Source organism: Pseudonaja textilis, chromosome 3, assembly GCF_049901715.1.
Source record: "Pseudonaja textilis isolate UNSWEBS1 chromosome 3, rPseTex1.2, whole genome shotgun sequence".
Lineage (NCBI taxonomy): Eukaryota > Metazoa > Chordata > Lepidosauria > Squamata > Elapidae > Pseudonaja > Pseudonaja textilis.
This window is the reverse complement of record NC_141992.1, coordinates 150108831-150131645: the sequence shown is the minus strand read 5'-3', so window position 1 is coordinate 150131645 and position 22815 is coordinate 150108831. Positions and strand designations below refer to the sequence as shown.

Here is a 22815-nt window from a genome sequence, read left to right as displayed (position 1 = left end):
TATCAGTGGTAGTCAACTTAGTCTCTACCGCCCACTAGTGGGCATTCCAGGTTTCATGGTGGGCGGTAAGGGTTTTGTCCCCTACTTTATAAATCATCATTACTGTGGAACTGGTGGGCGGTTAGAGAAAATTTTACTACTAATGGAGATACAAAAGTGGATAGGTATAAAAAGGTTGACTACCCCTGCCTTATATTAACAAACGATGCCACGTTAAACATGATATTGTAATACCGCTCTCAAAATTCCAAATTAGAAATCTTAATTTCCCAAAGGGACGAGGTTGGCCAAGATTGTAAGAGTTCTGAAAAGAAAATTTGAGGATCTTGAACACAAGTCAGACATCGTAGTTTACTATGATAAGAAGCCAATCTGGATGTATAGATCTCAAAAAAAATTATTTGTTTTGCTTTGTGTCCATATGCCATTATGCCAATTAACATATTATTTATTTAACAATGTATTCATCTGAAGAGGAGATCAGTTCTTTCCAGACTGAATCATCATATGAACACAATAAAACATACATATCTTTTTCTTTTAAGCAAGAAAAAGTACCAGTAAAGAAAAGGATAACTGGAATCATTGAATGCCTGGTAAGGACTGGCTGAAACTTTTATAGTAAGTTATTTATGCTTCTGATATAAACTTTGAAATATCAGTAAACAATGAACTATTTACAAAGAACACAAATGTAATATTTCAGCATATTCCTAGCATATTCATTGTCATCCAAAAAAGAAAACCTAATTCGTATAATATTTTCTTGAAAGTTGTCTTGCAGAAACTGAAGCTGTAACCCATACTTTTAAAATAATGCCTCATTTGCTTATAAAGGTAGTCATCACTTAAGGACAAAAATTGGGACCAGAATTTCCATAGATAAGCAACATAGCTATAAAGCATTATATCATATGACCTTGCTGCTTAGTCACAAGAGCCCTGGCATTTCCTATTGCCGTTGTTAAATAAATCCTGCACTATTGTTAAGCACGATGTCAAGTGCTCACCATTCACAACCTATATGTGGGTGTTATGACTCCCCTTCAAAATTCAAACGAACAAAACAGAAAGCAGCCATTTCACAATTAAATCAAACAGAAAGAAGTCTTACAAGATAACGGCTGGCAGAAACCTCAATCCACAGCATAAATCTTTACTCTGTCCGGCAAACCAGTCCTGGCAATAAATCAGTCTCAGAGCTTCTTGCTGTAAACGTCCTCACTCAAATAGTCACTTTGTTCCTGGCAAATTGTACCAGCCCAACTGTGTCCTTTTATACTCATTGAGGCAACTTGCTAATTTACTGACTCGCTCTCCTCATTTTGCCTTCTCAACCGTCTTCTGTTTTTTACATTTAACCACAAATTTTCCAAGTTCTCATCTCCACTAGAAGACTCTCTCAAAACTTCCCTGTCAGCCATTCCCGGCTGTTGATCAGATAAGGAACCAGAGGAGGTCAAAGGTCCTGACAATTCTAATACATCAGGTCTGTCGTCCTTTGTCACGTCCATCTCCTCATCCTGGTTACCAGTCCAATCACTGAGCCATGCCGGCTCATATTTTTCTGCCATGACCTCCTCACTTGAACTCATATCAGTCACAGGAGCTGAATCCAAGCCCAGAGCCACAACATGTGGGTATATACATTATTTTGTATTTATTTATTTTGTCATGTATATGTAGTGTATATTGGAGATGGTGACCTTTGAGACCTGTATGCAATGAAATTTCATTTTAAAGTATGCTGCTTAGTCTACATTCAAAGTGACAATAAAGTTGCTATTCTATCCCATTCCATTTTACTCTTTTTACTCTATTATGTTCTATGGTGGCTTCACCATAGACTTTTCTTGCCAAAATCTAGGTAGACCACAAATTGTATTCATGTGACCACAGGCCACTGTAATGTTGTGGTCATGAGCCAAGCGCCAGAATTGTGTTCACATGATCATAGTGTTGCAGGAAATGACAGGCTCAGACCTTGGAATCCAAAAATAAGTTTTATTTGCGCAAAGGTTCAGAGCATTTTAGCCAGAGTACATCTGAACAATGTCTTATAGAACAGCACATGCAAATATACTTCTTCAGAAGGAGCAAAACACAGAAATATAACTTGTCAGTCATTCATTGGTTACTTGAAACATGGGCCCCCTGTTGCTAGGCTACAGTAACGAAATACCTTTCTCTCTCCCTAATCTATGTCAAAGGTGATTTTCCTGGTTTCCGCAGTAGCTTGTGGTTTTGTTGCAAGGTTCTCTGTAACAAAGCTTCTTGCTTAACAAATATGAGTTAGTGACCGGCAGATGATCCTTGTGGTTTGGCGTTTCACATTTCATTGTTCTTTCTATTGCTAATACCACGTATTTCACTATCCATAAAACCTGTATCATTATTTCTCTAAAATTAATATATTTCTTCTTTTATGTTCTGCCTTAATGGGATACTGTGTTTATTGTAATAGGATCTGCTTCAGTCCCTCTTGTTCAGCGCTGTCATAAATTTGAATAGTTGCACAACAAGTGATCATTAAGTGTGGACTGCTACTGAAATAGGTCTTTTGTCATTTATTTTCACACAATTTATATAATCTTGCTGTTTCTATAAATTTACCAAGGTTAGAATGCAGCATTGCAGGCTAATTCTGCTGACTGCCAGGAATTCTACCCTCATCAACTCAGGGTCAACTCAGCCTTCCATCCTTCCAAAGTCAGTAAAATGACGACCCAGATTGTTGGGGGCAATATGCTGACTTTGTAAACCACTTACAGAGAGCTGTAAAGCACTATGAAGTGGTATATAAGTCTAAGTGATATTGCTATTGTTATTTTTCCATGAAATTTGGGACTATGTAATTATTTTCACCTTTGCTACATAAAGAAGGTATACATACAACTTCCTCTACTTCAGACTATTTCAGATTTCATTCTAAGGTGCTTCTAAATCATCTTTGTGCTTTGAATGGTTTAACAGGATTAGGAAATGAATAGGACAAAGGACCTTACAAATGTTGATGTCTTCTCTAGCAATCTTATATGAATGGAAGTTCTTCCTGATTTGTTAATGGTATTCTTTATTATCCTGTACATCCAGTTATATTTGATATGTTTTACTCAATAAAATAAGCTAGAATATTGAAGTCAATGGACTAGGAATATACTTCAAATTGCGCTGCTTCTTAGTAATATATACTTGCACAATATTAAAACCTATTAAAAATAATAGCTGAAATCTCTCCAGAGATAGTTGTGATAGGCTTCAGATTTCCACAAATTATTCAGTCCTGAAAGATAACACAGGTAGTCCTTGTTTAGCTACTACAATTAGGACTGGTAAATCATTTATTAAGCAAAGCAGTCGCTCAGTGAAACTTCAGGTGTGCTTTTAATCTTACTTCCGCTTTCCTTTGCTTACAGCACTATAAGGTCATAAATTTGTCAGTGGTAAAGTTATTTATTTTCATCACTGTCATAACTGCAAATGCTTGCTGCCTGAGGCAGTTGCCAAATTAGGATAATTTCTATGTCAATTTCTCCACGGGGAGATGTATATGCTAGTATCTTTGATTCTTTTAGCATGAATTTAGTGTATCCACAATGGAAAAAGTCTGTCTGTCTGTCTGTCTGTCTGTCTGTCTCTCTCTCTCTCTCTCTCTCTCTCTCTCTCTCTCTCTCTCTCTGTCTCTCTCTCTGTGTATGTACATGTGCATATATTATGAGAAATTATACAACTCCAACCAAAAAGAATAGAGAGGCATAAACAGTAATACCACACAAAGACAGACTTCCATGTCAATATAATAAAAAATCAAGTTATAAGAATAAATGATTGCAGAAAATGCACTATTTATTAAGCTTTAACAGCAACAAAGTTTTACAAAGTTCACATTCCCCCCAACATTAAATTCACATTTAACTCATTGAAGGAAGCCAAAAGTGACAAAAAGCTAATAAATATTTTGTTAAAACAAAATGGCTTAGCTTTAGCCACATCCAAAATAAACTTCTGACTGCACGGAGCATTCTTTTGCAAAGTAAACCCATCTTTTGCCAGCAATAACTTATATACTGATGTGGCATTAAAAGAAATTTGGATGCTTTAGGAAGCAAACTGTCAAACAACCACTAACTGGATTCTGATATGAGTCACAGTTTAGCGATTTCCTAGGAATTAAACACACTGTAGCCCCCCAAAAAAACTTAATTAAAAAGCAGCCCAAATTTTTCCATGGCATTTTGTTGAACAGGCCAAAATCATCATGTAAATATGCTGCATTTTATAATATAATAGAAGAATATCACATATCTCTTCATTTCACTTCCCTCTCTCACACACTCTTTTATTGCTCAGCATGCTTTCCTCAGCAACTGAAATGGGAAGTTTCCCTCAGGGCTTTATTCCACAAATACCTACAGGTAGTGCTCAACTTACAACAGTTCAAAGTTAAAACGCCACTGAAAAAAGTGACCCAGGACCATTTTTCACACTTATAGCCCTTGCAACATCCCCATGATTATGTGATCAAAATTCAGGTGCTTGGCAATTGATTCATACTTACGATCATTTCAATGTCCCAAGGTCATGTGATCCCATTTTGCAACCTTCTGACTAGCAAAGTCAATGGGGAAGCCAGATTCACTTAACAACCAGGTTACTAACTGCAGTGATTCACTTAACAACTGTAAAAAGGAAGGTCGTAAAATGGGACAAACTCACTTTACAAATGTCTCACTTAACACTAAAATTTGGGGCTCAATTGTGGTTGAAAGTCGAGGACTACCTTTATATACAAAGCTTGACCAATGGGAATGCTGCTTGCATCATCTGCCCCACAACAGTTCTGGCTGGCAGTCAGGTTAGCTCATCAGTCCTTGTGACAGCACAGCTGTGCTCTAAGTTCCTACTGGAGCTTCTTCTCCCCATTATTCTCACTCCTTCTACTAACTTACACCCGTACCATGGCAGCCAGGCCAGGCCACTAAAATCCAAATGCCACAATGACAAGACATGATGTCTTTCATTACTCTGAAAGTCTTGGATTTTTGGAGCTCACAGGAACCAGTCCAAGGATTGAAAGCCAGAGATCAGTTCACAAAAGGATGTAGCTCAGAAAGCAAGAGACTTGTTTCCAAGAAGAAGGCCAGAGGATGCTGTAATATAGCAAGAGCCTCTGACATTGATTAATTAGTCAAGTTGATGTTCTTTCTTTTGAAAGTTAAAAAGAGCTGACATCTGCTACTGACCTCTTTTTAACTGTCCTCTTGTCTCAGACTTTGGCACTTGGCCAAGCTCTTGTCTTAGGTGTTGGCATAGATCAAATTTTCCGTTATCAGAGTCTGCACCCATGTGTGCCAAGCCTCATTTATTAATCATGGGACATCCCTCAGGTGGTTGAAACCCATAAACCAACACAGATATTGCTCTTGGGTTTCAGAATCCAAGAAGTCCATAAGACCCTGTTAGCTCTAGACAGGGTCACACTTTCCCTGGAGGAGCAAGTCTTGTTGGTTCCTGGTCGGGCAGCAATTGAAATCCATCACTATTCAAGTCTAAATTTGTTTACTGTACAAGCTGCAGGCTTTTTGAAGTGAGAAACTTGTGACAGTGACAGTGATCTGATCACCTCTAAATTATACTGCAACATTTGCAGTATATCTGAAACAGTCTTTGAAGATTCCACAAAAACTACATTTGGCATGGTTTTCCAAAAAGAAATGGTAACCAAAAACAGTTCCACAAAAAGCGGCAGTGACTACTGCAATGGAATGAAGAGCTGGAGACTAGGCAGGTTCATTGTAATTCCTCTCTGAACAAGGAGAGGACTTGAGATTGCCCACAAATGTTCCAGACAGATGCTGGAGAAAGCACAGCAGACAACAATTTAGCAATTAACAAGAAAAATCATTCTAAAGATGGGTAGAAATTTCCCGGACACCCAATATAGCAAAGCATTTTGATTACATGCTAGGAGAAAGCCACTGTATATATTATGCTGTAGTTTAGATCCAGTGTTTCTTTTCCTACCTTCCACATAGCTAAAACAATTTCTTGTCAAGACAGACTTAAAAATAGTAGCCTTTCTTCAGCCATGGTAAAACTTGAATAGGTGAAATTCACTGCAAACAAGAGCTTCCTGTAGTCTTTAAGAACACAGAGGTTCAGAGACACAAATCAAGGAATGGGGAGACATACAGTGATGGAATTCAAATAAGATCATTTTCTTGACCGAACTGCCAATCTCTTTTGCAAGAAAGCAAAATAATACTTGAGTTCCAGCCTCTTCAGAAAAAGCAAGTCAGATTTATTTATTTATTCATTTGATTTGTCAATCGCTTACAAGATAATAGGTATAAGTATAAGCATAGTTATGAATACATGAAATGGATACATATAAGAAAAATAAAATAGGACAGGAACGGTAGGCATGTTGGTGTGCTTATGCACGCCCCCTACAGACCTCTTAGGAAAGGGGTGAGATCAACAGTAGACAGTCTAAGGTTAAAGTTTTTGGGGTTTGGGGAAGAAACTCAATTGTGGTTGAAAGTTGAGGACTACCTTTATATACAAAGCTTGACCAATGGGAATGCTGCTTGCATCATCTGCCCCACAACAGTTCTGGCTGGGAGTCACCATGTTCATTGACAGGTAGGACATTGCAATGTATGATTTTATATACTATACTTAGATCGGACCGAAGGCGGCATAGGTTCTAAGTTTTCTAGGTCTAGAATTTCAAGTCTGGTGGCATAAGGTATTCTGCAACGAGTAGAGCAGTGGAGAACTCTTCTTGTGAAATATTTCTGGACTTTCTCAACTGTGTTAATATCAGATACGTAATGCGGGTTCCAGACTGATGAGCTGTATTCAAGTATTGGTCTAGCAAATGTTTTGTATGCTCTAGTTAGTAGTGTGATAATCATATTTTAATGCAGACTAATGTTCCTGTTCTATGTTCAATATATACATGAAGAGATGTAACCAAATCATGTGGAAGTTTTATACAAAAATGTAATTATATTACAAATAAGTAAACAATATCATTAGCTCCAAGCCAATCAACTGCTACATATAGATATTGGTTTTTATTTAAAGTTAAGACAAACTTCTTCCAGACCAACTTCCATACAACTTGTGATATTTTTTAAAATTGTGATTTAAAAAAAATCACAATTGATATAGAAATAGATAAAGCACCACACTGCAAAATCTGAAGGAAAGTATTTGATTCATGTAAAAAGAAGCATTTATTTAATTAGTGAAATTGCATATTTTGAGTATCCATGTTGACTTGAACCATCTTTATGTCTGATATTAAGAATGTATATTCAAAATAAAAAATGACCACACAGGAAGCCTCTGTCTCAGGGTCCAACAGTGACCTCTGTGATCTAATGCAACTTCCTCAAACAAGTGAAGGAAGGAAATCAGGCTAAGCTGGAAGAAAACATACTTTTGAATCCTGTAGTGAACAATCACAGGAGGGGAAACAGATTATTTAACCTTCAAAGAGTTCTGTAACAGAACAATGACTTCTATTTTCAAAGAGTGTTCGGGTGGTTTCAGATCTGAGACCCAATCATGTTATAAATGCAATACAAGTTATGTATCAACATTTAGTTTGAATTTCAAATATCTATTTAAGTGAATCTTGTTTAGTTGATTGATAGTTCTAAACAAGAGTGACAGAACTGTGGCACCCCCTCCTCCCCAAAGATTCTAGCTTTCATCTGGTAGTAGGGATAATTCTCCTAACTAGGAATAATCATGGTTATTGGCTACTATAAAAATATTAAAGGAATTTTGAAAAGAACATGGAGAATATCAACCATATTCTGTACAAATGATCTCTAAAGGAGTGTTCTGTATTCTGATGCCCTGCAAGTGTGGTGGATACAAACCATCTATATTATTCAGCCACATGTACTCATGAGAGAAACCTGCTTATGTGATATACTCTCTGAAATGTATTTAGATAGCACATTGCATTTAAATATAGCACAGTGTAACTATAAAAAAGGAAAACAGTCTGCATCAAGACATATCTGCATGGGTTTTGATTCACCAAGGCAACTGCTATCAGTATATATCATATCAGTATTGTTCACATGACCATTTATTTGTGTTGCTTTCTTTGGACTCTAAAAATTAAATGTTCAGAGATGGTGAGTTTGTGGATTCTGCCCAACATGGGCAGGTATGCCCTTCATTTACAAAAGGTTACTTTGTTACTGATCTATTATTCACTTTCTACTATCTTAAAATTCAACATGCCATTCTTTCAAAAACTGAGGAACATCAACCTATCTGCAATGGTTGAAGTTCCTTGAAAGGTGTTGCAGTATAATTGACAGCTTAAAACAGTTACCCAGAAACACAGCATGTTTAAAACAATTTCAGTACAACTCAATTATTTCATTACTGATGAGCCATGGTGGCACAGTGGTCAGAGTGCAGTACTGCAGGCTACTTCTGCTGACTGCCGGCTCACAGCAATTTGGCAGTTCAAATCTCACCTTGCTCAAGGTTGGCTCAGCCATCCATCCTCCTGAGGTTGGTAAAATTAGGAGCCAAATTGGGGGCAATATGCTGATTCTGTAAACTGCTTAGAGAGGTCTGCAGAGCACTGTAAAGCGGTATATAAGTCTAAGTGCTATTACTATTGCTACTTCTTTTCCAATAGCAAAAAATAAAGGATTGTGCCAAAGTAACAGGTTGCTAATTCTAATTATAATACTATGTCTTAAGTATAGAGAATTCAAAAAACATTTGAGAATTTAAAAAGTATGATAGTCATTCTTTTTCTCCATTGACCATTTATTATGTGGAATAAAATTAACAGCAGTCCAAACAACAGAAATAAGATGTGAATAGTGTATACTTCTTTAATTAAAATCAATATGTCTACCGCAGCACAGAAAATTTTGCCTATATCAAGTAGTCACTCTAACAGTAACCTGATTTATAATACTGACAGCATTGCAACTATCAGTGGCACACTTACATTCAGTCTGCTTTCCAGTAATATACTAATTCATTTTTAAGAGCTCACTAAGACAGATTTCTGACTAGTTACAGTATTGTCTATACAATAAATTCTTTTTTGTAGGAAAAAGAAGCACACACACACTAACAGACACTTACCCCTTAATATAATTTGTAAATATTGAAATGGATCTGCCCTTTATACATTCAGCCAAACTAATAAAAACACATAGCTAACACTCTGGTGGATGCCCTCCTCATTTTTATAGTGGCCTAATAAAACACCAAGCATGAGTCCTTCTTTCTCTTTTATCTCCACCCTCATCCTCCCAAACTTTAAGAAAACACGAATAACTGAATCACAGCTGTGCTCCATTATAAGTGGAGGCTGTGGCACTTTCGTGTCTGTGCTGGGAGGGGAGATTGCAGTTGTGTGGAGAGCAAGAGAAGATAAAGTTGCAGATGAGAAAAGAAAAAAATGGCAGGACAAGTTGGCTAAGTACAATCCTCTAATGTAGTGGTTGCCAACCAGTGGGCTGGGGAGCACTGGTGGTCTGCAAAAATTTTGGTGGTCCACAGACAAATGTCACCTCCAACGCACTCTCCAAGGCAATTAATCCAGGCTGCGTGGGAATACAAGGCTGCTCCACCCACATGGCCGGCGGGAACACAAGGCTTGCATCACTTGCATTGCGAACAACACGAGGTAGTGAGTGGAGGGGGAGAAAGGGGGAGAGGGGACTTGCCCCACTCGCCCCATGCACCTGGCCTGGCCACCGGGCTGCTTCTTTCCACTTCTTTCTTCTTCTGCTTTTGGCTGCACACAAGGAAAGCAGCAAAAGTCTTTCGTTCTCTCCCCCAAACTCTGTCAGAAATGAGTCTTTGGGACCCTGCAAGGCATCCTGCTCCAAGAGGCTGCACCAGCACAACAAGTCTCACAAAGATTCATTTCTTGCATGAAGCCAAAAGTCTCCGTCTCTCTCTCTCTCTCTCCCTCTGTGAATGGAGCTGGAGACGGTATTCTGCGATTCCAAATAAAGAATAATTGATCAGTAGGAAAACGGGGTGGGAAATTTTCCTGCAGACTTTTTGGGGGGATTTTCCCAGAGTCTCTGATCCGCGGGATTTAGAATTATGAGTTTGGTGGTCCCTGAGTTCCAAAAGGTTGGCGATCCCTGCTCTAATGTCTAATTCTTCCCTTTCCTCCTATAGTGCCTAGTGGAAGAGAAGGATCTAAATAGTTCAGGATTCTCCAGCTTAAGACAAGGTTGGGGGGAAGGTTGGGGGAGGTTGCCTAATCACCATGAGTGAGTTGGGTAGCCATATGCATTTTTTAAATAATAATTTTTAAAAATGCAATAAACAAGCACGTTCTCATAGTATCATCTAAAAAAACAGCAAAGATTCAGTATGACCTATTCTAGTAATGGATGGAATGCAGAGAAGTCAGAAGTCCTTCCAAGAATTCTACAAGTGCTGGTGGCTCTAGAAGTTTAATCAATGTTATGCTCATATATGTATATGAGCCAGAGACCAAGATAAAACATCTATGTGTTTATCAAAAAGAGGCTGATATCAGATACATATGATTTATAAGATTTGTAAGTTTATTACTGCAAAACAAAATAAAATGTAGCATTTAAAAAATTTTAACAGCACTTCTGCAATGAGAAAGGCACAGAATGCAGACACGGCCTTCTATTGCTCTGCTTGTGCCATGGGATAATAGTGTGCATAAATCAAATAAATAAATCAATTAAAATTAAAAAGCCATGTGAAAAATATTACCATCCATATTTTAAAAATACCTTTCTTCACAAAATAACTTGTAAATATTTTAGTCTTTTAGAGCTTTTAATTAGATTAAATAGCAAACCAAAGTGGTTGTTTTATCATGATCCCATTTGGAGAGAATGCAAAACATGGGGGGTATGTAACTGAGCCCAATTTGTTGAAGAGTTGTGAGATGAGGTCCTTAAATCTGTAAAACATGAGAATAGCTAGAAAATTTTGGGTCATCTGCCCTAATCTTACTTTGATTTTCCATAATTAACCTTACAAAAAAAAAAAAAGGCTTTGCCTCCTAAATTGACTATGCCAGAAAATTTTGCAATGCTAGAAAATTTTGTAATGCTACAAAGTAAACATTGTGGAAAATACTTCTACTCAGCAAAATGAATTTCCCCTAATGGTAATTTGTATTCTTTAGTAGATTAGATATGACATTAGATCTAAAAAAGACTAAATGTCAATATAATCAGTTACATCAATTTTGGCCACAAGACATTTAGGGGCCTTGGAATCTCCAAAAACAGTTGATTATCTTAAGGTAAAGACAAGCCACAACAGTACAATAATATAATTTAGTGGGGGGGGGGGTTGTGTGGATGCCATGGATTATTTGAAAAGTGAGTAGATTTTAGATTCAAGGCAAAAACATTATAAAAGCTTCTGGAAACTTGCCCTTAAAACAATTACCTCAACAATTCAAGCTTATTTAGCACATTTTTTTAAAAAACAGAGATTGGTCATCCTCCCCCAAAGATGCATTTTAAGGATATTTGACAAGAGTGAAAAACATGTAGCGCTGCAGTGTCATATACAAACAATCAGTTTCACGTACTTTCCATCAGTCAGGCAAGCAACACAAAGTATATCAACATGATTCACTCTGCCCCTACAACCAATCCCTATTTGTCTCAGTAACTGGGCCAATAAGTGAGGCTGCCCAGACCAGATTTTGTAGGGCAAATTAAAGTACAGTTATTGGTGAAATTCCTGCTGCTGGGAAAATATCCACCAATCACTTTCCCAGTAAGAGGTGAAAGTCAAGGAGAAAGAAAATATTGACATATGACCTATGAGTTTAGCAATCTGTCAGAACTTGATGCCACATAGTGGATTAAAGTTCGGAGCCTTTTTCCTTCCGTCAGGAATCTCTCACTTACTACATGGACCATGTACAGCAGCAATGATCTTCTCATCTTTTTTCCCCACAAAGCTCTTACTCTCTGTGCAAATAATCCCCAGATTATCACTCATTCATGCCACCCGTTATTTGTATTTGTCTTCATTCTATCCTTATTCTAGCATTTGCTCTCCCAATTACTGCTTGTGTGTATTCCTCCCTCATTTGTTTGACCCTCTTACTTAGACAGTCAAGCAAGAGAGTCAAACAAATGATGGAGCATCACGCAAGAAGTATTGGGAGATAAAGTGACTGTCTTTGTGAAGCTCCAGTGCCACGTTATATTAGCAGTTGTACAAGGAACCTGATCATCCTTTTCGCCCAATCAAATGGTCCTGGAGGGGAAAAGACATAGCAGCAAAAGTGGCCAAAAGAAGCAGAACAGAACAGAATGGAATGGAATGGAATGGAACGGAACGGAACGGAACAGAACAGAACAGAACAGAATAGAATTCTTTATTGGCCAAGGGTGATTGGACACACAAGGTATTTGTCTTTGGTGCATATACTCTCAGTGTACATAAAAAGAAAAAAATACATTAATCCAGAATCATAAAATACAACACTTAGTGATAGTCATAGATTACTAAATAAGCAATCAAATCATACTAGGAAACAAATAAAACAATATAAATTGTAGAGATACAAGCAACAGGGTTATAGTCATAAGTGGGAAGAGATAGGTAATAGGAAGGATGAGAAGAATAATAGCAATATAGATGCCAACCATATCACACACTGGTTATAAGCATCATTAATGTACATCTGAAGTTAACCAATGCAGCTATGAGGTGGGGGTAAGAGAAGGGCTGCAACTTGAAGAAATGTCTTTAAAGACTGATTAGCACAGTAGTCGCCAACTGGTGGGCTGGGGACCACTGATGGGCCATGAGAAAATTTTGTTGGTCAGTAGAGAAATGTCACCCACAAAGCAATTAATCAAGGCTGCAAGGGAACACAAGGCTGCACCACCCACATGGTCAGCAGGAACACAAGGCTTATGTCACTTGCATTGCAAACAACACGAGGTAGTGAGGGGAGGAAGGACAGGACGGAGGGGGGGACTTGCCCCATGTGCCTCGCCTGGCCACTGGGCTGCTTCTTTTCGCTTCTTTCTTCTTCTGCTTTTGGCTGCACACAAGGAAAGCAGCAAAAGTCTTTCTTTTCTCCACCAGAAATGAGTCTTTGAGACCCTGCAAGGCATCCTGCTCCAAGAGGCTGCACCATTCTGGCAGAGTTTGAGGGAGATAAAGAAAGTCTTCTGCTGTTTCTGCTGTTTTCTTTGCATGAAGCCAAAAGTCTCTCTCTTTCTTTCTCTTTCTCTCTGTCTCTCTCTCTCTCTCTGTCTCCCCACCCCAAGAATGGAGCTGGAGACAGTATCCTGCAATCCCAAATAAAGAATGATTGATCGGTAGGAAAATGGGATGGGGAATTTTTCTGCATTTTGGGGGGGATTTTCCCAAGGTCTCTGCTTTTTCTGCAGAGAGAGAAAGAGAGAGAGATCTGATCTAACTTTCTCTCTCTCTCTCTCTCTCTCTCTCACACACACACACACACACACACACACACACACACAGGTCCCTCACCCCCACCTACTTTTGAGCTCCGTTCTCAGGGGAGAGAGAGAGAGTATCCTGCAATCCCAAATAAAGAATGATTGATCAGTAGGAAAATGGGGTGGGGGATTTTCCCAGGGTCTCTGCAGAAAAAGCAGAGACATTGGGAAAAGGGGCATTGGTACTTACCTGACACACCCATTCTCTTTGAGTTGTGAAGAGCATCCAGTAGTGGGAGGTGCTTCAGTCTCTGCATATCTAGGCTGGGCTTAATTTGTAGAATGCTCCTCCTCCTCCACGGGACTCCTCCCCAGTGTTCCCCAGTTTTGGTGAAGACAGGAGAAATAAACACCCTCATCATCAATGCCCTAACAATTTGGTTGGCCGAAACAGGACCCCACCAGATGGAAAAAGGGTGGGGCTGAATGCTCTTCACAGCTCAAAGAGAATGGGCGTGTCAGGTAAGTACCAACGCCCTTTCTCCCACGAGTTGTTCAGAGCATCCAGTAGTGCAACATACCAAAGTTTGGCCTGTCCTATGGGAGAGACTCTGTCTGGCCTGGAATCCCCTCCTGGTCCCTGTGGACCCGTTGCAGAACTCTTCTGCCAAAGGAGGCCTCAGCAGATGCAAACACATCTATTTTATAATGCCTAATGAATGGCGATGGAGAGGCCCAGGTCAACAAATTTCAGTTATTGGTGCCTGCCTATCCCAACGAGGCTGAGCCAAAACTGGGGAATGCTGGGGAGGAGTCCCGTGGAGGAGGAGGAGCGTTCCACAAATTAAGCCCAGCCTAGACATGCAGAGACTGAAGCACCTCCCACTATTGGATGCTCTTCATAGCTCATGGGAGAATCCCCCACCCCATTTTCCTGCTGATCAATCATTCTTTATTTGGGATTGCAGGTTACTCTCTCTCTCTCTCCCCTGGGAACGGAGCTCAAAAGTAGGTGGGGGTGAGGGATCTTTGTGTGTGTGTGTGTGTGTGAGAGAGAGAGAGAGAGAGAGAGAGATATCACTGTCAGCCCTCCAAAGTTAGATCGGATCTCTCTCTCTCTCTCCACCCCCCCTCCCGCCCACCAATGTCAGCAAGCCATCATCACTCAAAATTCATGTTAGTGGGCGTGGGATTTAAAACTATGATTTTAGTGGTCCCTGAGGTCCAAAAGGTTGGCAACCCCTGGATTAACAAGATATGATCAAGGTAAAGTACAGTGGAGATGTAAATATATTGTAAATGTAAGTTCCCAATAGCTAAATTCACAAAAAATTAGCCTGAGAAACTATTATGGATAAATGGAATAGTGTTTTACAGGACGGAATATTTTTCATTTCATCTGAATGAAATGATATTAAGTTTGATAAAACTTTTTTAGTAAAAAGTTTTTCCGTTTTAACAGAATTTAAAAATTAAGCCAGGTCTATTGTTTTTAAATAAAATAACTATTGAAGACTACATGCCATTACGATTACTAGTATTATTTCAATTAAGGGACATGGAAGGCAAGAAAATATGCACACTAATATCCAACATACGTAAGAAATCCAGATAGAATGGAAAACAGCTGAAGCATCTCTTGCCAGTAGAATAAATAGAACTGGAAGGGAGGGAAAGAAAGAGAAAGATCCAGAATCTGCATACCTAATAGAAGAATCAAATGAAGCAAATTATCTGGAGGCTTGTTATACTATTAAGCCAATAGATCATACGAATAACATTGTCCAAAAATATAACAGAAGTATACAGTAAAGGAAAAGATTTTAGGAATGCCCAAACTAATAGAAGGAAAAACCTGTGCTGTGCTTCTTCCAAAACTTCATTTAATAAATACTACATAACCTGTGATCTGTTGGGTCATCATTTCAATTGTGTCATTATTTCGAAAATATTTACTTACCTAAAGAGAGCAATAAAATGACCTTAGGTGGTCAAAAAAAAATAGTGGGATCTGGAGCAATTTTCAACTTCCTGTCAATTTCTCACTGACTTTGCCTATAAGAAGCTTGCAGGGAGAAAGTCAATGGGAAAGCTGGCTGGGAAAGTTGCAAGCTGCTAGGGTAAATCTTCCCAATCTGTGCAGTCTCCCCCAGTCCCTCTGTGCACATGCTGCGCTGGCTACTCACACACTAATGCACATTCTTCCTGACCTACAGTACACCCTTCATGCACTCTCCCTGATCCTCACCACATCTCTCACCCTTCCCTTTGCTCCTTCCTCACCTGGCATCAGCTACTAACCTGCCTGCTGGCCTTGGATTTACAACTTCCTGCCAGCTTTCTCATTAACTTTGCTTGCGAGTGTCAGCAAACACAACTGAGGTCAGACTTCCTGCTGACTTCCCCATTGACTTGTGGGAAATTGTCAGGGAGCACTGAAAATCACAATCACGTGAACATAGCTGTGTAATGGCATTGAAGCAGCCATAACTTTTCCAAAGTTCAACCTCATGGAAGTGTTTGGTTTTGGACACGTTCTTTTAGTTTAGCCTGTCCATTTAAGGTACCTTGGTTCAAAAATTGTTTCCTCATATGGCACCATTTTGCCAAGGCTACAAGCAGACAAACGGATATGAGAGTTTTAGCAGTATATGCATCTCCACACATAACTGCCCATGCTGTTACATTTTGCATCAGTGAAAGCTTCTGGATATTCTTCAAGACTAGCCTGATGTAGAGCATATTACAGTAACTCAATCAGAGGTGACTAGAGCAAGGGTGATCATGGGTATAACCTCTCAATCCAGGTTTGGACACAACATGAAGCTATACAAAGACTCTTTGTACAACCCCATCCAATGCCAAAGAAATTGGCAAGACCCAAAACCCAAAGCCACTCAGTTTTGCCAGCGTTCAGCTGAAGACTGTTGTTCCTTATCCAGATCCTCACAGTCTGAGACATCTATTATCCATACATCTGTTTGTTTGTTTAATTTTTATGCTGCCCATTTCCCCTACAATGTGATTCTGGGCAGCTATTACTCACACCTTACAACTTACACCTCAGAAGTTGCTGCTTCTGAGGGTTAAAAAATGATAAGAAAGCATGCACCTATTTCCAGAAGATAATACATATTTATCTCTATGGTAAACCACACACAAACACTGACTGTGTATAGTGATGTTAGTTTCCAAAGACCTCCCCAAGAAAAACTGTGTAAACTGATCTTAAGATCTTAGCAGGTGTTCTGCTAGCAGATTTGTATGATTCATCTCAGACTGGTAAAGCTAAATGGTAAGAAAAGAATGTCCTAAAAATATTTCAAATATCTTTGGACCCTGAGAGGCATACTTTGTTTAATATAATACATACAACAGGAAGCACAAGTCAGTGAACTATATTTCAATAAACTATGAAGTTCTTACCAGTTTTGAGGAATTGATTGTCAAGTAATAGTTATAAATGCAGGTTTTATTTATTTATTTATTAAATTTCTATGCTGACCATCTCTCGCCTAAGGCAACCCTATATACATTATAAAAATATGTACAGTTTTCTCTCTTATTGTGGAATCTTTCTGAGACAGAGTTCAACTTATTTGAAAAAGGTCCTAGGAACAATTTCATTGTAACAGTGATTACATCTATCTTATTGCCAGGAACATGATGCTTACCTTGCATTGTTATTTTTGTAGGTTCAGAAAACAGCGGAATGAGTAAGAGGTAGATGAGGTAGACAAATGAGAGCCCATTGTAGCGGAATGCACATGCTGTAGAGAGAAGAGAGAAACACAGATAAGTATAGCTAACATTAAGGTAATAATTAATTTGACAGCACACTATCTAGATCTAGGTACTGTATATATAATGCATAGTTGCTACCAAATCTTCATATATAAATGTATGCATTCCTCCTCTTCCTTTCTCTCTCTGTATGTGTGTATGTGTATATAACTAGAGCATAGTAAATAACCTTTGAGACAGTGGTGGTATTCAAAGTTTTTTATTACCGGTTCTGTGGGCATGGCTTGGTGGGCATGGTGTGGCTTGGTGGGTGTGGCAGAGGAAGGATACTGTAAAATCTCCATTCCCTCCCGAGTCCTGGGGGAAGGTTACATCAAAATCCCCATTTCCTCCCCACCCCACTAACCTGCTTTCCAGATCCGTTCTCCTATGCAGGGGAACAAAAGAAGACCCAGCCGATCAGCTAGGACTCGGGAGGCAGAGAATAGATGGGGATGGGGCCAGTTGAAGTGGTATTTGCCGGTTCTCTGAACTACTCAAAATTTCCGCTACCAGTTCTCCAGAACCTGTCAGAACTGGCTGAATACCACTTCTGCTTTGGGAGCTGGTGAGCATATTTGGAATTCTGAAAACGTGTCAGAGCCATTAGTAGAGCATTTGATTCATGTAAAGGTTATCATAGGAAACATGGACTCTATGAGTATAACTACTACAAGGAGGCAAATTATCAAGGATGCATCCTGTTATTGCTTTACCTCCTGAAGATTCAATCTATCAACTTAGTCAAACTTTGTCACTGGGCTACAGCCTCCATCTTTTTATTACTTAAGCATCTAATGATTTTTGTAAAAAATTAAAGATTATACTAGGAGCCTGCTAGGTTTAAATTTAAAATATTTCTTAAAGCAGTGGTCTCCAAACTTTCTAGCTTGGAAGCCCAGTGCGGGGGTGGGGGGATGGTTCTGTGTGAATGGCAGGCACGCAGAAGAGTACACAGCTCCATTTGTGCATGCTTTCTTTGTAAGCACAAGTGCCTGCCCCTTGCATGAGTGGAGTTGTGTGAGTATGAGTGCACCCCACTCACACAAGTAGAGCTTTGCGCATGAGCACAAGCGCCCATCTCTTGTACAGCTGGAGTTGCACGTGTGAGCGCAAGCATCCACCACTTGTGCTACCCAGTTCCAAATGAACCATAGCCCAGTAGAGAGACAAAGCCTGGGGTTTGGGGACCTCGACCTTAAAGAATAAAAGTAGGGTGGCTTTATGATTCAGCCAAAAGATGATTTAGCTCATCTGCTGGTTCTAATTATACAGGAGTTGTTTTATATGGGCTCCTCTCATGCAGCTGGGATTCCATTCCAATTAGACATGGATGGGTGCTATCACATATATTCCTGAAGTAGAATGACTCCTTATCAAAGGGATAGTCAATACTACAAAAGAGTGCACATAATTTGGTCACACATTTGGAATATTTCAATTAGGAGCACACAATTGGAATACTTCCCCATCCCAAACCTTAACAAAAATCCCAGGAGATCTTCAAAGGTTACATTAAAACTTTGTAATTTTTAATATGAGGGAAGGGAAAAATATAATATACAGATATCCCATGACATAGTATTTATTGAAAGAACAACAATATGATTTTCACTAACTCAAATTTAGTTCTTGTTCTAGTCATGCCCATATGCTTCTCCTGGGGCTATCTAGTTTTGGGGATGGAGTTGCTGGCATAAGTTCAAAGCAACTAAAGCAGTCATCAACCTAAAAAATTGTACCTCTCCAATTTGAATGAATATTTGAGCCAGGCAGAAGCCATTCAAAAAAACGCCACTCCATCTGATAATATTTTCAAAGACATCTTTGTTACAAAAAAAGATGGCAACTTAGCTCTCTATCTGTTTTAGCCTAAGCAGCCAAGAGAGCCCATTTGTACCTGATCAAATGTCTATTTTCCCATCTCATGGGAACTTGCCTTAAATTGTCCAACCAAAACACAGCGAAAGACCCTGTGTTCTTCTAGGAAACCTTGTAAAAAGCAAGGACTTCTGTTGTATAACTTTAGCTATATATAAGCTAAACTATTCCCCTTGTTCATGAAGACTTTATCCAACAACAGCTGTTGCACACTTTTTATACAGGTAGTCATCAACTAAGAACTATTTGTTCAGTGTCCATTTGAAATTACAGTGGTGCTGAATAAAGGGACTTACGGCCCCTGTCTGACGTTCTGACCACTGCAATACCCCCCCAGTCATGTGATCAAAATTTGGGGACTTGGCAATGTGCCCACCGTTATGACTGGGAGTGCTGCAATTCCTCCCATCATGAGCTGGGAGGCCTCTCTTATCCTATCCCCTTCTCTCCCTTAGGCTTGCCACACAGAAGCCTCTCCTATCCTCCCTATTGCCTTCAATCCCTCTTCCTTTCCCCATTCAATTTGGAAATTGAAAGTTGAAAAAATTGACAGGCCATACTGCCCTCCACCATGCTCAGAAGACTCAGCTGGCTAGGCCCAAGGCCTGGCCTTCTCCCTGTCCCACCATGCTTAGAAGACCTCAGCCAGATGGCCTAATGACATGTGGACCTCCTCCTCACCACTTCGCAGAGGCTTGGCATTCTTGCTGACCTACCATGACTGGGTACACTTATGTTTCTCTTTCGCTGCAATTGCGGACAGACACGCCCAACCAATGTGAGACTCAGCTAGAAATCTAGCAAAGGAAATCTTCTTCAAGGCTAAAGATTGTTCTCTAGACTTGCTAGGAACAGGAAGGATTGTTTTCTTTGAGTGAAGCAATCATGTGGGTGTCTTGTTTTAACAACCACAATGACTAACAACCAAAATTCCAAGTTCAATTATGGCCATAGTCTTTGATCACCTGTGCTCCACAACACGTCCAACAGCCTAAACCAGGCATGTTCAACCTTTTGGCTTGCCTGGGCTCCACTGAGTGAAGAGAAATTGTTTTAGGCCACATATAAAATATATAATATAGTTAATATTTTTAAACTGGTGATAGAACCTTATCTTTATTTTTCATTCTAATCTCTTTTCCATACCTACCCCAATGAGAAAAATATAAATTCTCCTTGTAAAGCAATAAAAGAACTAAATAAGACCTTCTCCCTTTTCTTGACTAAAACACTGTTTTAAATATAAAACCATTATTATCGCTTCATATGTAATCATGATCACAGTAATTTTCTTCCCTAATTTCATCATTGCATTTTAGTTCCCTATCACATAATCACTGACATATTATGTGTCATCAAGTCAGTGTCAACTCTTAGCTACCACGTAGATTTTCTCCCCAACAATTTGTCCCTAACATGGACTCTCAGGTCTTCCAACAGTGCAGCCATCTGATAAATGCTGTGAAGAATTTTTCCTGTCCTGGCCACAACTGCCAACACCTCATTGAGCAGCTGCCATGAGTTTAAAAAGACTTCCGGATTGTGTACTGCTCTTGATTGATACTATTCTTGCCTGAATACCCACATCTATTCAGACTTTAACAGATTTAACAGATAATCAGAGTTGGAAGGGACTTTGTAGGTCATCTAGTCTAACCCCTCCCCCAAGCAGGAGACCCTACACCATTTCTGACAAATGGCAGTCCAATCTCTTCTTGAAAGTCTCAAGTGATGGCGCTCCCACAACTTCCGAGGGCAAGCTGTTCCATTGGTTGATTGTTCTCACTGTCAGAAAGTTTCTCCTTATTTCCAGATTAAATCTCTCCTTGTTCAGTTTCCATCCATTATTCCTTGTCTGGCCTAAAGGAGCTTTAGAAAATAGCTTGACCCCTTCCTCTCTGTGGCAGCCCCTCAAGTATTGGAAGACTGCTATCATGTCTCCCCTGCTCCTTCTCTTTACTAGACTAGCCAAGCCCAGTTCCTGCAATCGTTCGTTGTATGTTTTAGCCTCCAGTCCCCTAATCATCCTGGTTGCTCTTCTCTGTACTTTTTCTAGAGTCTCAACATCTTTTTTATAGTGTGGTGACCAAAACTGGATGCAGTATTCTAGATGTGGTCTTACTAAGGCTTTATAGAGTGGTATTAGTACTTCCCTTGATCTTGATTGTATCCCTCTGTTAATACAATTTAGGATTGCATTAGCTTTTTTGGCGGCTGCTGCACACTGCTGGCTCATATTTAGCTGGTTGTCCACTAAGACTCCAAGATCCTCTCACAGTTACTGCTATTGAGCCTGGTTTCACCCAGTCTATATGTGTCCTTTTGTTTTTACTTGCCTAAGTGTGGGACTTTACTTTTCTCTACATTGAATTTCATTTTGTTAGATATGGCCCAGTGTTCTAGTCTGTCAAGATCCATCTGGATCTTGAGCCTATCTTCTTGAGTGTTAGCTATTCCTGCCAGCTTTGTATCATCTGCAAATTTGGTAAGTTCCCCTTCTATTCCCTCATCTAAGTTGTTAATGAAGATTTTGAAGAGTACTGGGCCTAAGACGGAACCTTGTGGCACCCCACTGCTTACTTTCCTCCATGTAGACTTAGACCCATTAAGGACTACTCATTGAGTACGGTTTGCCAGCCAGTTGCGAGTCCATCTCGTGGTGTTGCTATCTATTCCACTTTTTTCTAGCTTACTAAGAAGTAGGTTGTGGTCTACTTTGTCAAATGCCTTGCTGAAATCTAAATATATTATGTCCACAGTATTTTGCTGGTCTACTAATTTAATCACTGTGTTGAAGAATGAAATAAGATTGGTTTGGCATGATCTGTTTTTAACAAACCCGTGCTGACTGCTAGTTATTACTTTACTTGTTTCTAGATGTTGCCAGATCTGTTTTTTATTAGCTTTTCCAGTATCTTCCCGGGTATTGATGTTAAGCTGATTGGTCTACAGTTTCCTGGGTCTGTTTTTTTTCTCCTTTTTTGAAGATGGGAAGATGGGACTTAGTAGGATAGTTCCTCTTTATTTAAATCCAGTCTCCAGGCACTGGAACAGAATCACAACTGCCTTACTTGGCTAGCCTGGAATCAAAAGATATATTTAGTTATAATTAATGTGGTGAGACCACACCCAACTCAATGAGTTGACCTCACTCAGGGGTTTCATGTAGTTATTGAGTAGGAGGGGGGAGAGGGTAGGACACTAGAACACCCCATAGAGGAAGAACCTTCGAAATAATTTTCCCCACCAATCCAAAACTACAGTATCATACCAATTAATGTTAAATACCCAATTAAAACCATCCCTAGAGTTGAAAAAAACAGAAGTATTCTACAATGATGCCCCCTAGTCTATAGAGCCAACTCACAATACTGTGACTGACAACATCAAAAGTCACTGAGACATCAAAGATAGATGTGTCTCCAGGAGCTCTTTGGTAAACTAAGGTGTACCCCAGGATACACAGGGAGAAGCTACAGAGAGGCAATACAGTCCAAAGTCCCACAACTTTTTTAGACAGAAATTAAGGCCTCAGCTGGACCACCCACCAAATCCTTAGGAAAAACACCATGCTCTCTTTGGGCCTTTAAGGGATCATTAACTACCTGAAGGTGGGATGGCTATTAAACAATTCCTATCTTTCTTTTGGGAGACAGTGTGACATCATAGAGCCAGAAGGCAACCAGAGAGTGATCTGCCAAAAGCA

General features: G+C 39.5%; 1 protein-coding gene across 1 annotated transcript in view; it reads right to left on the bottom strand.

Moving 5' to 3' along the window:
- PIEZO2 (piezo type mechanosensitive ion channel component 2) overlaps window positions 1-22815 on the bottom strand; it is a 195077-nt gene that overhangs the window by 122958 nt on the left and 49304 nt on the right. The window contains exon 2 of the mRNA XM_087931054.1: window positions 17120-17215. Within this exon, the coding sequence (XP_087787180.1) occupies window positions 17120-17215 (96 nt within the window). The remainder of the gene's footprint in view (window positions 1-17119; window positions 17216-22815) is intronic.